Source organism: Ciconia boyciana, chromosome 21 (genome assembly GCF_034638445.1).
Source record: "Ciconia boyciana chromosome 21, ASM3463844v1, whole genome shotgun sequence".
Classification (NCBI taxonomy): Eukaryota; Metazoa; Chordata; class Aves; order Ciconiiformes; family Ciconiidae; genus Ciconia; species Ciconia boyciana.
The window spans coordinates 413,303-429,274 of NC_132954.1; the positions used below are offsets into that span (position 1 = coordinate 413,303).

General features: G+C 42.4%; 1 protein-coding gene across 4 annotated transcripts in view; it reads left to right on the forward strand.

Moving 5' to 3' along the window:
• Positions 1 to 15,972, forward strand: part of EYA3 (EYA transcriptional coactivator and phosphatase 3) — a 60,534-nt gene that overhangs the window by 4,897 nt on the left and 39,665 nt on the right. For all 4 annotated transcript variants that reach the window (XM_072885346.1, XM_072885347.1, XM_072885348.1 and 1 more), the window contains exon 2: positions 15,326 to 15,420. In XM_072885346.1, the coding sequence (XP_072741447.1) occupies positions 15,388 to 15,420 (33 nt within the window). In that variant the 5' untranslated portion in view covers positions 15,326 to 15,387. The remainder of the gene's footprint in view (positions 1 to 15,325; positions 15,421 to 15,972) is intronic.

Consider the following 15,972-nt stretch of genomic DNA (forward strand, 5'->3'; position numbering starts at 1 on the left):
GCACAATATTATCACTTGCCACAACTCAATTAATTACAAATATCTTAGTAAAACAATGCCCTGGTCATTCATCTGTCTGCATTTGTTTTGCATTCTAGATTTTCTGCAATCATCAGAAACTTCAGAATATACAGCACTATTTTTGCTAGGATTTATTTGTTGTCTGCTTAGGGATTAATTCTCAGTGAAAAAGTCTGAAGAAAATGTATTTCTATCAGTGAAGGTATCTACATGATCTTGTTTTTTTCCTCCTGGAATCAAGCAACACTTGCACATACCAGAAGGCTGGAGGACCTGGTTGACATGATGCCTGAAGCAGTGTAATTAATTCTCTTTGTTTTGTTTGGTTTGGTTTTTTTAAGTTTTTGTTTTTTTCTCACCAGAGAAAAACACACACAGTGGAAAGGTGCAGACACAAAGTTTGAGTCTCTTCTTGTGACCACAGCTGTGTGAACCCTGAAGTCTCATGCTTTTCTTTATCTCACCTCCTCTTCCCCCCCCCCCCCCCCCCCAGCTGTAATTCAGGAAACGCAGTACGTTTACCCCCCCCCCCCCCAACCCACTACCAAAAAACCTTGGTGGCCCTCCATCAACCCCTGTTGACTGTTTTCTTGCTCTTTGTAATATGTGTCGTTGCCATTTGGCTGAATCTGGTAAAATAGTTTGACTGAGACCCCTGTGGATCAAGAGCAATCTCAAACAAGGCTTCTTATGTTATTAAAATGTCAGACCTTTCCCACTGTGTTTCCTTTGTCCATATCTTTGGTATGTGTCCTCCTACTCCTTTCAGGGCCTTCAGCTGATTTTTCTGTGTATGTAGCAGAAGATGAACACGCATTTGGTGACCCTGTGGTGTTGCTGCTTGTGAATGAACTCAGAGGTTCACTAATTGCGATAGTGAGTTGTAATCCACGTTGGGTTACTGAATGCACTGCTTTTCTACATTTAGAAGACTTGGAAGAATGCAGGGAGCAAAAGCTATCTTTCTCTATAGTAAAGAAAAAGTTTCAAGTAGGACAGGTCCAAAGACTGAAAGCTTTCACCACCACAATTTTGTTGTCTAGAAGTATATTTTTGTTTTCTGGAGAAGACAGTTGTTGATTGGAATGAGTCATTGTTTTTAGAAGTTAATATATTTGAGTACTCTTGAACTGAAAATATTGTATGGGCTAAATATGAAAAGTCATGTAAGGACTAGACTGGCAGTTGGATAACTCAAATAATGGCATGAAAGAGAAAAAAGGAAATGGGAATAGATGGAAGGAGAACAGGAAAGAGAAAGGAAATATGAATCTGTGTTTTACTGTGAAAGTTTTGTTGTCTTGGCTGCAAGATCTTTTGAGGCTTGAGTGGAAGCTTTGTACTATTTTTGTGCGTTTGAATGTAGCTTTTTAACTGATCGTCCTAGTCTGGAGCATAGGTAAGTTATAAGCACTCCTGGTAAATAAAATAACAGCCCCTTCGCTTTTATAAAAAATAATGCACAACGTACTCGGGATCAGCTCAGAGATTCTTAGGTTGCATGTGAGTTGGTCACTGGTAGTACATGTTAATTATGATTCATATTGAAGAGGACCTGAACTAACATGAAAGAAAGAGAATTGGGAGAAATGGGACCTTTAGGGTAGATTTGGAAAAAAAGACATCAGACGTTTCTTTGCCAAAATTGTACCTAGCAGAGGAGATGATGCTTCCATTTGCGAGATGTTGATTCTTATTTGAAACTTGACTGACTTGCCAAGAGCAGAGATGGAAGAGGATTTTGCCAGGGAGCTGTAGCAAGAAGCAGCGAATCTTTTACCATCTAAGTCTGCATTTGTTTGATACCTGTTGATAGTACTGTAATGGCAATTGTAAGTTTTGGGGTCATTGAATTCCAAATGGAATGTGTTCATTCTTGGTTTGGGTGATTTGTGACACAGTAGTATTAACTAGTTGTAGATATTGTAATCATATCAATTATTTTAAGTGTGATTAGGGATGTTCTTTTGATGGTGATTATGGGCAGCTAACCCCATGGTTATGCTATCCGTGCTGTAACAAGCATCTCTGAGGTACGGTGGAAGGAGACTTTTGCAGGGATGTGGTAATGCCCAGGGTACCAACTGTACAGAAATGATGGGGTAGGGTATAGAGTGGGAGATGGGCACTGTGCATGAAGGATTTTTATAAAGGGTAACAGCATTACAAATACAGGAAAAGAGAAGCACTATTGGGTCTGCATGGGTGGAAACCCTAGACCTTAAATGTACCACTAGGATTACACCGGCAACCCTTGGATCAGGGCAGTGATGGTGATCAGGAGCTATTAAGTCAGATCAGAGAAGCTGCAAATTTGGGAGAGTTATAGTGGGACAGAGACCAGTTCTGTGCCTCATCAGGAGGCGAGGGAGAGAGAACATTCTTCTAACTCAATAAATGACTGCTTCCTACAGCAATCATGTTTAAACTAGCAAGAGAAGCTGCTTTTTGGAGTGTCGTGGTGCATAGGACCTACTTTAAGCTAGTAGTGGGATGGCTTATAGGAACCACAGTACAATTGGATATAACTGAGTAGAAGGGGACAGCAGACAAAATAAATCCATCACATGGATATTCAGTTTCAAGAAATTAGAATACCTAAAAATGAATCAAGTAGTTTAAAAATCTCCCAAACCATAAAAAGATCTGCCCAAAAAGTGAGCAGCCTACAGGGATCTTTGTGTCTGTTTAAAAAATACTGTGTCAGAAGCCAAGATATACCGTTTGAAAGTGAACAAATTGGTCCCCTCCAAAAAAATCCCTGCGTGGCTCAATGGGAAAGCTAAAAAGCCATCATGGGGAAAAGATGAGCGTTTAAAAAATTGAAAGCATGGTGGGTGAGAACAGGAAAATCTGTAGCATGGCAGGTGAAATGTAAAAGGAGAGTTAAAAAGGGTGAAAAGGAAGTTGCAGAGCACCTTGCACCGAAGGCTCAAACCAGTAGTAATACATTCTCTAAATCCATCAAGACCAGGAATCCAGGTAGTAATTGTGTGGGACTGCTTGGTGACCAAGGGTGGTGGAACATGCACCTGGGGATGGTAAGGCATAACATAGAAGCTCAATGAATTCCGTGTTGTCAGTGTTACTGCTAAAGATGGGCTCTAGAGAACATTCTGGGAACACCATACAGGTGGCTGACTTCCAGCAGCAGTAAGATGATAGAGTTATAAAGGACAAAATCACTGCTTACTGGAAAATACAGTCCATTGGAAAAGAGTCAGCATGGCTTCTGTAAAGGGAAATTCCACCTTGTCAATGTACTGGAGTTCTCCGTGCATGGGTAGAGGGAAGCAACAGGTATAATCAAATTTTTAGAAAACATTTGACAAAGTTGTATGAAAGGAGCTAAGTTTCCCCAGGCTTGGAGGAGAGGTTCCCTCTCAGTGGAAAGCTGGTGAAAGCATAGATTTGGACTGCAGGGTACCTCATGATGTGGCCTCCTTTAGTCTCCTGCTCACAGGAGGTAGGTTTTTCAGGGTCTTGTCCACTGGGGTTTTGCAAATGTGCAAGGGTGGACATTTCACCACCCCTGTGGGTCACTCTTCCACTGCAGACCACTCACAAGGTGAATAAATTTTTCCTTATGTCAAACTGGAATTTTCCTTGTTGCAATTTATGACCATTAATCATTTTTCTCTAGTCACTCGAGATGAGTCTGGCTCTGTCTTTTCTATGGTATCTTTTTAGCGTAGCTTGAGACAAGCCTTTGTTGCTGCCAGGACTCATGGCTGACTCATGTTGAACTTCCTGCCCACCAGGATCTCCAGTTTCATTCCTGCAGAACTGTGACCTCTCAGTTTGTTCCCAGCCTGTCCTGTTGCATGGGGTTGCTCCATCCCTAGAGCAGCACATAGCACTTGCCCTTGTGGAACTTTATGAGGTTCCTGACAGCCCATTCTTCCAGCATGTCACAGTCCATCTGAATTGCAGTTCTGCTTTTCAGGCTTTTGGACTGCACTGCCCCAGTTTGCTCTTATCCACAGATTTTTTTTGAAGGGGTGTTCTGTACTGTTGCACTGGTTATGATGAAGATGTTAATATTGTGTCTACTATCAGCTCTTGTAGGTGGCTTCTTGTTACCAGCCACTAGTTAGATTGTAGACCTGTAATCACAGTTCTTTGAACCTGGCAGTCCAGACAATTTTTCATCCACCATGTAGTCTGTCCATAGTTTATACCTGCCCAGTGTGGCTGCAAGAATGCTGAAGGACTCTGCATTACTAAAATGAGATACAGAATAGTTATAGCTCTCTTACTCCACAGAGCAAATCATTGCTTCAGAAAGGGCAGTCGGGTTGGCCGGGCACCATTTGCCTTTGGTAGATCCATGCTTGTTCCCAATCGCTTTCTTGTTCTTCATACGTGTGCGAATGGTCTCCGTGTGGATTTGCTCCACAGTCCCCTGAGACACCAAGGCAAGTCTGACTGGCCTGTATCTCCCTTATTGCCTGTCCTGAAAGTGACATTTGCCCTTTTGCAGTCATCAGTCACCTCCCGGATTGATATGACCTTTCAAAAATGATAGAAAGCAGCTCCTTCTCCATCCTATTTGGTCTTACGGAGTTGTGTATGTCCAGTTTTCTTAAGGCAATCTCTAACTTCATCTTTCTGTACCATTGTTAGTGTCTGGGAGCAGCAGGGATGCACTAGTCCCTAAGGGATGGGATGCTAAGTGTGGTAGCAAGGCAGGCAGCAGCAGTGGCCTCACCAGCAAGGGTAGAGTCCCTCAGGACCCACAGGGTGAGCAGGGCAAGCTGGGTGATGGTCGGTAGCTGGGTTAAGGCAAGAGCCCGGGTTGGCAGATGGACCCATGGTGAGGCAGCTTTGAGGCCAAGCTGGGAAGTCAAGTCTGTAGCTTAGGCAGGTGCCAAAGGTGAGAGGTGCAGCTTAAAAGCAGCTCCTGAGGCAGGGAGTGGAGACCTTCGCTGAAGCCTCCAGTAGAGCTTTCTGGAAAAGCTGTCCCCAAGGTCACCAGCTGTACTATCTTGGCCCTGAGCCCAGGTAACCAAACCCCCAGGAGGGGGGGTATTTGCTGGGGGCCCTGACAGGTGGCACTTTCTGCCACGAGGCACAAGGACTTGGGAGGCCTGAGAGCAGACCTTGACAGTAAAGCCTGAAGCAAGGAAGACCTTGAATATGTCAGCCTTTCCTGTGCCCTTGGTCAGTTGATCGCCTGCCCTGCTCAGCATCTGACCAATTATTTTCTTCGTCTTTTGCTGCCAGTGTGCTTGCAGGAGCCCTAGAAGCCCTTCTTGTTGCCCTTTGCATCCCCTGCCAGATTTGAGCCAGCCAAGCTTCTGAACTCTGCATGCTTCATCAGTTCTGGTGAATTCCTCAAATGTATTTGGTCTTTGCTTGACCTCCTGTATGCTTCCTTTTTGAGCTTAGTCAGAAGTTCACTGTCCAGCCAAACGGTCCTCCTTCTGCATCTGCTCATTCTTCTGCACGTAGGGATGGACTGTTCTTGGGGGGAAGCTGTCCTTGAGGATCAGCCATCTCTCCTGGGCTGCATTGCTCCTTCAGGCCCTACTGTCGTACCGTACCTATCAGGTCAGTCTCCTGAACAAACTGTAATCTGACTATTTATTTTGTAAGTTTCATCTTCACTTCTCCTGGGATCTTGAACTCTTACCATGTCACATCACCACATAAAAAAATTATCTTTGCATTGAGAAACCTGACTTTTGTTCACCCCACCACGTTGCCCTCACAGTGGATATTGGGGTGGTTAAAGTCCCTCTTGCAAACTGTAGTCTGCAATCACTAGGTTTCTTCCAGCTGTTTAAAGAAGCCTTCATTCAATTCTCGACAGAGGATCTGTAGTGGACACCCTTCTTACTCTGACTGTGCAATATCGTTAGAGGTCTATCTATCATCCCGTAGCAGAGCTGGTTCATCTGAGAATTTTTGTCACCCTGTCTTACGTGTGTTATCCCCTACTTGGTGGGTCTTCCCTGAGAAACCTAGTTAAAAGCCCTCTAACTCAATGAGCAAGCCCAGGGAGCAGAGGACAGGGCTTAGTGATCACTTCAAAGGCTGGAGAAGAGACAGCACTGTAGTACCCTTAATGTTGGTGCTTAGACTGGTTTTGTCCAGCATTTTCACCAGTGATCTCGAGAAATGAATGCCCAGTGAAATCCCCAAGTTTACTGATGTTACTGAACTTTTGAGTCATAAAAAGTCACACCAAAGGTGGAAGGATATCACCAAACTGAGTGATCAAAAAGGTGGCCGAAGAGCTTCAGTGTAGATGAATTTATGAGAACTTAAGTTAATTAACATAAATATGGTTTAGATTGCTTTCCCCTAGATGAATTACCCTTAATTTAGGGAAAGCAATCTAAAGCATGTCTATGTACGGCTGAACTCAGAACAGCCAGTTACGGCTCCAGGAGGAGAACCTGGGGACAGGGACAGTTCATTGAAATGATTACTCAGTGTAAACTGCAGCCAAACAAAAAGCCAACGATGGCTGTCATTAGGAACGGTGTTGAAAACAACAGAGACATTATGTTTACTGCAGAGCAGTAAACTGTGGTTGCAGCCATATCTCGTATACTATGTGCAGCTCTGGTCACTGCATCTCAAGAGGGAGCAGAGAGGGGAGCAGTGATCGTAGGGGATGGAGCAGATGCATTGTGAGGAGAAGCTGAAGCCTGGGACTGATTTGGGGAGAGAACATAATTACAGTTCACAAAATCCTGAAGGCAGGGGACGTGCTGAAAGCAGAGCTGCTTGCCCAATCCTGCCATACTAGGGCTCAAGGCACTTGGAAATTCGTTCATGTAAAAGAGCTGAGAAGTTCTTGATGCGGCAGGTCGTGAGCTGCCCCGGGAGGCTGTGGGAGCTGCTGACCGCAGCTGGTTCAGAGAGGAACCAGACAAATTTGTGGGAAACAGGTCCATGAGTGGATGCTGGAGCATGAGGCAGGGATGTCCCCTCTGTGGTCCCATGCTTGTGGCTGCTGGAGGGGCGTGTAGGGGGTGGTGGAGAGTGGCCAGGCTCACGCTCTCCCTGTTGGTGGCATCTGCTGTTGCTGCTGTTGGAGACAGCACACTGGGGCTGGGCAAGAGGGACCATTTGTCTGACCCAGTAGGGTGTTTCTGTGCACCCACCTGCCTCTGCCAGCAGGACTGATGCTGCGTGAAGCAAATGGATTAATAAATCCACTTAATTAAAAGCAGTGGCTCTTGCTGAGCAGCTGAGCGTTGAACACCATCATTTAAACTGTTTTTTTCCCCAGTAAAAAAATCTCGAATGTCCAGTACTTTATTCTTTAATTTTTTGAGCAGGTTACTCTAGCAACTGTTGTTGCTAAGACACAAATAGCTACAGATGTTCTGAGAACTGATTGCACTGTGATAAATACCATGGCTGCCTCTAATGCAAAATAACAAAAGAAATAAGTAAATTTAACATAGTCACAACCTTTTTAATAAAATTGTGGTGAAAGTTGAGTACTGAAACAGTTTCTCTAATAGAACTATGGATTAATTTCCTGGTAGCGTCTGGTGGTAGATATATGACTTTTTGATATGTATTAGTGAAATCTTTTATTGAAAATAAAGTTTAGAGCTGCATAATGTAAATAATTCCTTTTTTGTGGTTAATATGGTGCAGATTTGCTGTCTGACTGCGAGAGGATTAAAAATTCCAGTCTTTTGTTCAGGAAATTTCCTAATCTATTTGAATGTGTCCAAAGTGGCTTCTAGAAATTAAAGGTAGTGTGCTCTGCTGTTTGGAAGTTTTGTTTTAAAAAGCTTTTAAGACAAACGGCATTATTTTTCCTCCGGAGCTGCAGCTCTAGGGATTTGCCACCCATTTATTGGTTATCTAAACCACAAAAATGTATGCGAGCCGTGAGATACCGGGTATCTTATCATTTGTGGTCTTTGGAAAAAATCCATTAAGTCTCAATGCAAGTTGAATCCCCATGAACAGAGGAGGTAATCAACTTTTGTACTTTTGTTACATTGATGTAAATTACTGTGCTTTGTTTTGTAACTAACAGGTTAATAGCAGTTTCATGTTCCTGTGCCATGTGATCTACGCACATTAGATCTATCTAGAAGAAATTGCCGACTTGTTTCTGGGCTTAGTGGGAGTTGTTTTTCTCGAGGATGAAGTTGTTATTTCCAAATTTTCCTTTTGTGAAAACAGTTCTTTTCCCCATTAAAAATTTCCCTGCTGTGTTTCAAAATCAAATTTAACAGAATTGCATAAGATCTGGAAAACCAAGCTGCGTGTGTCATTGTTCAAGTGAACTGAACTGCAGACAGCCTTAACGTTGATAACCCTTTAAGGATTTAAAAATAACGTGAAAATTCCTAATAATGAAATAGGCATTGCTTAGGGTAAAACTATATTTGTATTGCCACATCTAATTTTGGTAATTTTCTCACTTTATAAATACTGCACGATTTTTTTTTTCCATTTTAAGATTATGAAATTTTAATCAAACCATGATTTTTAAGTCCTACAGGACTGTGTTTACAGGCTTGTCATGTCCGCTCATATCTTCACAAGCAGGGCATACAGTCTGCCTTCCCCGTAACTTCTCCAGTGTTTTATTCTGAGTCTTCCCTGGTTAATAAAGAAGGGAAGAAAGAGCATGGAGAGAGAGCAGTCAACAATCCAGCAGATCTCACGGCAAAGGTTTGTTCTTTGGTATTCTTCACAGTATTTTGCAAATATCCATGCGCGTTGTGTGTGCATATCTGGGTGCGTGGGTGTGTGCGTGGAGAGTGAGAAAAAGTGAAGAATAGCAGTGTATAAATCTTTGCCGTGAGAGCCGCTGGATTTGTTAAAGATACGAAATCAGCAGACTGGTGTGTAGCACAGCTCTCATTCATTAACTCTATTCCTTTTTTTGTTGTTTTGTTTTGTTTTGTTAAATGGCTGCTCTCCTCTGCTGAAAAAGGAAAATAGTAGAGAACTGTACTTACGAAAGGGGTGGATTTAACAAAACAAAGCTTGAGATTTGGTGCCTTGAAGATGGATTTTAGAGGAAGTTTTTAAGAATTGTTTTGGAGAGCCAGACTGTTGTCTGAAGAGTTGATTGTTGATAGTGTTAGCAAGTAGGATTTGGGGGTATCACAACTTGAAGTTAGAAACCTGAGTTCCTTTTTCCTCTTTACCTCACTTGTATTTTCAGACACCGGAGTAATGCACCTGTTCTCATCTGCTTGGCAGTCATGGGTTGACTGTCAGATACTGAATGTGCAGCCTTAACGTGATATTTGTAAGTTAACGTGTGAGCACCATGGGAAGGACATAATTCATTGTGTTACTTGCAGGTCTACTTGTGAAAGCAAATTATTTGTATTAAGTATTTCATTCCTTAGTGGAGGAGGAAGGCTAGATGGGCCCCTCCTCTTCTGCTCCCCCCTGCCTTTCTTTGCATGTCAGTGGAGCGGCATTAGCATATTGAATACTGCAACTCCCTTTTCTTTAAAGTATCTTTGAAGTTTTTTGAGTTTGTATTCAGACTCACCAGATAGAGCATTTCACCCACCCAGGCATCTATTTACTTATTCATTTTGTTTGCATCATTGTGATGGCACAACTTCATGAAGAATTTTCATTATCTTGTTTTTGCCTGAAGGAAGGAAAAATGAAGCTTAGTACACAAAATTGTTCAATGCCTCACAGCTCCTTAAGGGACTGTTTTATTACACAGACCAAGCTAGGAACCAGGCTGATGCTGTCATTTCCTGTGATCGTTAATCAAGCTGCTTCAAAACAAAATGGGAGAGTCTTCAAAACTTTAGAGAATGCCTGTTTCTGCCAAGTCCTCGTGAGACATCCTGCCGGAGTGGGCAGCAGGCTGGGTTTGCCTGCTCAGTGTAGGCAGAACACTAGTTTGGCTGTGTTGAATACCAAGTTGGAAATACTTCAGCAGCATGGCTGATGAAATATTATCACAGTTGGATATGGGAATGCTGAGGTCTGGGGAAGAATAAAATTGTAAGGAAACTTTCCTGTGGAACAAGGAGGTTGTATCTATATGCCCGCTCACACCCTGATGTGGAGGGGCATGGGTCGCTGCTGGTGTGGAAGATGGCTGATAGTGTATTTTGCCTGAAGATTAAAACCTAAGTTGTAAACCTTCAGAATAAAAAGCACTTGGTAGCTGTGCAGTGCATCATAGTGTCAGTATGTGTCTCCTGTCTCTTCACTTTTTGTATTTATTTCTTCGGGTGTTTTTAATTAAATTTAAAAAAAAAGGGGGGGAGGGGGGACCCACCACACCCCACTGTGCCAAGTTCTGCTCTGCTCCGAAAGAAGCCGTTTGTCATGTGGTGAGTGTCACAGAGTAAAAGCATATTGCAAGGAAAAGCCCTGCTCCGGTTGGGTGATGCCTTAGATTGCTTCAGTTGCACTTTCCGATCCCATATGTGCGTAGTGTAGCAGCATGGGACAGATTACCATTAAATGCTCCACTGGAAAATATGGGAAGCTTAGACTCTTCTGCTGCTGCTTAATTCATGTATACATTGCTATTCATGGCAAGGCCCTTGAGTAAATAAGGAGTGGAAATAACTGCATAGATTACGTTATTATGTATACAAAACATTTTATTTTAACTTTCTTTTTAATAGATATAATTTCATTACCCTAACTAAAGCTTTGTTCTTAGGGAAATAGTGGCTATTTTAAAGTAATATAAAACCATATTCAAACAGCTTTTTTTTCCAATCAGTGTAATTACTGCTTGTTGGTTTTATCACAGTACCCTTGACTTTAATTATTTGCAGCTTGAGAGAATGGTTCCTCAGCCAAAATTTTATATTCAAGCCAAGGCAGATGGGCTTGAAAAAAACAGAATGAAAGTAAATAGTAGTCTAGCCTGATGCTAATAGCGGGTAGCTTTCAGAAATTATATCCATGGTATCTATTTCGAGAGAGTCTGACCAAGCTAGACTTTGCGTTTTAGGATTTAAAACAGGATTTAGTGCAAGAAACTGTACATAGCTTTCCAGGGCTTTTAACAGGGAATTATTGGCGTAGCAATCTTGTGCAGAACAGAAGGCAGGCAACTGATCTGTGCGATTCTGCAGTCCGTTCTTCTGCTTTGATGCCTTCGGTTTTGAAGTTTAGATAATGGGTCTCCACAAATTGACCAAGCAAAATAAAATGAGATGCAAAACACCTGTCCTTGATATTTTACGTTGTTGGTGTTCTGTGCAAGTTGGAGTTAAACCAGGATGGCTATTCGAAACAAGTCTGGATTAAATAATTTTTTTTTTAAAATTAAGATATTACAAAATAATTTTCATCAGATAAATAATGAAAACCACCCCATAAAGGGAAAAAAGTATGGTATTTTGCTGGTTTTCAGAAGCATAACACTTCACTCGTTTTTCTGAATGTTTCTTTCATTGCTGCAACTCATTTGATGGCTTGTTGCACACTCAGTTACTTTTTGTACAGGTTTTCTCATTCACCAGCCCAGTGGCCCATACAAGTGTTCTCACTGCCAGAACCTACTTTTCAGACCTCCCTCACACACAAAAATGTAAATAGATATATAGATGGGAAAAGTGACCAAACCCCAAAGCTGTTTATCACAGATTTCCTCTCTTCCGAGTCAGTCACCTTTGGGAAGCTGTGGCTTTGCCTGGGACAGAGAGCAGGACCGGCGGCGGTCGCTGTTCTCCTGCCCGGGGGTTGCGTTGGCACCCGTCATGGGAGCGACTGCGGCACTTTGGACTCTGTGGAACTGAAGATGTCGAAGGTCTGCTTTGATATCTCTTCTGTTGCGGTCACTTAAACGGTTTTAAAATGTTCTGTAATAGAAGCTGTGTGATAAGCTTGTCTGAAGCACAGTCGCCTTGAGTTTTATATAAGCTAAAAATCTAATTTTGAGATTCGAGATGCCACAAAAAGAAAAAATCAGTGTTGTTTATCTTCAGTTTTTAAAAATCAACTTTGTTCATGGCAAGCTGCTTGCTAAGTAAGATAATGTGCTGCGGTGGCTCAGGCTGAGCAGGTGCAAGGTGCTGGGTTTGTTTTTTTGGAAACCCAAGCCCTGGGCGGTGCGTCGGCACGTACCTCTCTGCCTGGGCGAGGAGGTGGCTTACAGCACCTGGGGGTGCTCGGGGCTGGCCGGAGGGCAGGGTGTGCTGCCCTGGGGCATATGCCTGCCGTGGGCTGGAGCCAGCTGATGGGCAGCGGGGGGGATTAGCCATGTTGGAGGGTGCTGTTAGGGAAACGGAGCATGGCTGGAGCAGCTGCTCCCCAGATCCTCCTCCCCAGGGCTTCGGTGCTGAAGCTGTCAGCAGCTTTGCTCAGCCTCTCCCTGCAGGAGAGAAGCAGGCAGCTCCCCTCCCCGGCTCCATGCTCGCAGAGGTCGTGGCAGGGAGAGGCTATGGCCTTGCTTGTGGTCCCAGTGCTTTCTATGCCCGGCCACGAGAAGTTGTGTGGCTGCTCTACAGGAGAACTTGGTGATTGGGTGGGTGACAGAGGTTGAAAGGTTGCGGAGTCATATGTATATCACTGTGACTTTGTGTTCTCTGTTTTGCCAAAGGGAAACATAAATAAGATGGTAAAATTATGGTTTTCATTTACTATGGCTGTCGCTGAACAGGGGCATCCTGCTGCCCCACTTGCGTGCTCTGCCTGTTCCCCGTCCTGCTCACCCCCCAGCACGGGGCTGCGTGAGACTGGAGCTGATTCCCCTTAAAGCAGCTTAGCAGAAAGGTTGGGCTTAGGTGCCTCTTTTTTTTTGTTGTTGTTTCTTTCTTTTTCCTTGGAAGAAGGTCAGATCCCAGATCCAGACTGCTGTTCAGCCACACAAGCACTTTGGCGGCCACAAAGGAAGGGGTGTCAAGCAAGCAAGAGTGGGTTGCTGGAGGTAAGGAGGGGCAGCAGCTCTTCCTTTGGCAGCAGTTTAAACTGTTTGTAGTGTAGGAGGCCTTTGCTGGAGAGAGACTCCGTCACTCCTAGCTAGTCAGGTGTACCAGTTAAGTACATCCATTCCACCCAGAAATGCATGCTGCTTCTTGTTCTGCCTGCTTCTGTGTAACAACAGCTACGAGCACTAGGTCTTTGTGAGATGTCTTCTGCCCAAGCTGCTATCTCTGGAGGTATGGATTATTCTCGAGACGAAAGTGTGAAGCCACCAGAGGTCAAGTTTTCACTTGCCATCGAGGCAAGCGGTTACTGCTCATCTGCTTTCGTTCATTCGTTTGCTTCCAGGTGCTAAAAGATGCCCTACTCATTTGGGAAGAGAGTTTTGTTCACAAGTGTAACTAACATTCTGACGTGACTCTGGGAATCTTTTGTCTTTTTAATACTTAGATCCTTCTCAAAAACAAAATTAAAGAACTGCTCACAGCTTTTAAACAAAGCATGGAATGGGAAGTTGCTGCTGTATGGATCAAAGTGTAATGTGAAATCTTTTTCCATACTGAGGAGTTTAGTTTGGGATTTTTCTAAGAAATTACACAGTGAAACAATGTCAAGTAACAAAAGTGAAGGACAAGGGACAGGACAGGACCCGTTGGTATCAATTTCAAATATTCTTGCTGTTGGCCATTATATTCTACACTCCTATTCATAATCTTCGAATGCCACAGTTTCTCTTAAGTCTTGATTTTTCTTGGTTATTCGTACAAAAAGTAAAAAGGAAACAAGCTTTTATATTTAAAATAAAACCGATTAAAACTGATGGAGGAAAAACTGGAATGGTGACAGTAGTAATATGTATTGTATACTTGCTTGTGTGTGGTGTGAATAAGATAATTTCAAAAGAACCTGAGTTATTGAAGAGACTTATTTTAAATTCAGTTGATTTACAGTTAAGGCAATAAAGGTAAGTAGCTTTGATTAGGGGAGGCAGCCTTGGAAAATACTCAAACCCTCAATGAAATTTTACCCTGGCTTATATGATACACCCTGGCATGCAAGACCTTTATGTGTCCTCAAATAAGGGAGAAGAAATCCTTTGTGTTTTCATGGTTAATATGAAATTATTCCAGGCTGCAAAGCATCCCCGTGCTCAGCATGTGGTGCCCCACTGCAGGCTGGCTGCACGTGCTAGAGTTTAAGTAGGTCTGGCTGGGACCAGGAGGGGGGAAAAGCAGTTGTTTTCAGGACGCCGGAAAGTTGTTTCTGTTAACTTGTTTAGTTGCTTTGCATGGGGACAATGTCATGATGCGAAGGTGCCTGAATGCTCCAGACATGATGGGAAAACAGAAAGGCATAGAGAAAGCAGAGCCGGGTAAACAGCCTTTCGCATTTCCACTGAGATTTACAGCAAAACTTCCATGGCTGTGGAGGCAGGAATAGGTTGTACCTAGGCACAGAAAGTCACTGTATTTAATTTCTTCCAAACCACTAAGTTTTTTTCAGGATTTCTTCTAATTTCTGTAATCCACTTAGTTTCTGCTCTGTGTGCGTATGGAAGAGACAGCTCTGCTGGGATGGGAGAGCAGGCGCCTACTTGCTTTAGGTGCAGCTGAGATGGAGCTTGTCTGAAGAGGTTAGGGTTTGTTTTTAATAAACTGGCTCTGAAATGAGAGGATGAAAGAAGAGCGATGGAACGCATAGGTCACGCTGTTTGTGAGCGTTGGTTGGGCAGAGGGGGAAGCCTTGGAGGATACGTGCCTTTATCTTTTGCCCAGCAAATTGCAAATATTAATCAGGCTGTGAAAGTAATCTGCTAAATTTCCTTTTCATGGTTTTAAAACCCTGGGGGATAGCAGCTCTTTGGTATAATATGTAAGATCTCTATGCTAAATGCCACTGGGTTACTTAGCTTCCAAAATAAAAATTAATTTATAAATTTTCATCAAACTTCTCTTTTTGAAAGGTGCAATTGAAATAATAAACTTGCTTTGTGAATTTGGCAATGAACAGTACTGCATGTAAATACATTTAGGTGTACAGTCTTGTCCTGATTTTTTTGTTGTTTGTTATATAAATGTTCCAAATTAAAACAGGTTAGATTGAATCACTCTGTTTACTGACCTAGTAGACCAGACTTGATCATTTAAACTGTCTTTAAAATCATGGTGCACATGTCTGATTGATACATTAGCTTCTGCAGTCAGTATGGCACAAGTAAATGATGTAGAAATGTGCCACGTGCATAAAAAATTCTGTATCTTGAAGCTTAAAGCTAAATCCCTTGTTTATGAAATCTTTCCATATATGAATTTCGTCTTTTACTTGGGAGATGGCAACACGAGTTTAGAAAGCTTGTGGGTGGAATAATATAACAACTAATGTTCTCTGATAGCCTAAATGATAAGCCCCCAAAAAAGTACATAAAGCTATGAACACCTTTTTTTGACAGGCTTTGAAGACTGCCGAGGAACACACGATTTGAATCATTTAAGCATTAAAATAGTAATACCCATGGAAGAGCCACAAGACTTACCCGACCAACCAGTAAGTACATTTAAAAAGGCTAAAAATGAACATAGAAAACAAATTGGTGTTCTCACAAATTCAGTATATGGTTATTTTAATTAATAATGGAAAATAAGGCTTATACTTAGCATTTTTATCTAGAGGTGAAAAATCATTTTGCTGTTAGTAAAATGTGTTGTACATTTTATTTACTATAATCATACATGCAATAGTAATAAAAGGAATAGTTATGTATGCTTAAACTCTATAATGTATCTATGTAAAATAATTACTTGTTATGCTCAGAAAACCAGACTATTTCAAACCTGTTCTAGAGAAATTAAAATTTGCTATTTTAATGACAGAGTCAGCATGCTGGTTATTACAGTGTATAGTCTTTAATCCTTCTTGTGCTTGAGATCTTGAAAAGGTCCCACGATCTGTCATCTCCACAGGTGGAAAGCATTTTTTTAATGCTTAATTTAACAGTGTGTTGAGTAGGGAAGCGTGTCCTAAGTTAAAAATTGCTGTCCACACATCTTACATATTTGCAATACTGTATGTATCATCAGTAACTGATAATATCATGTC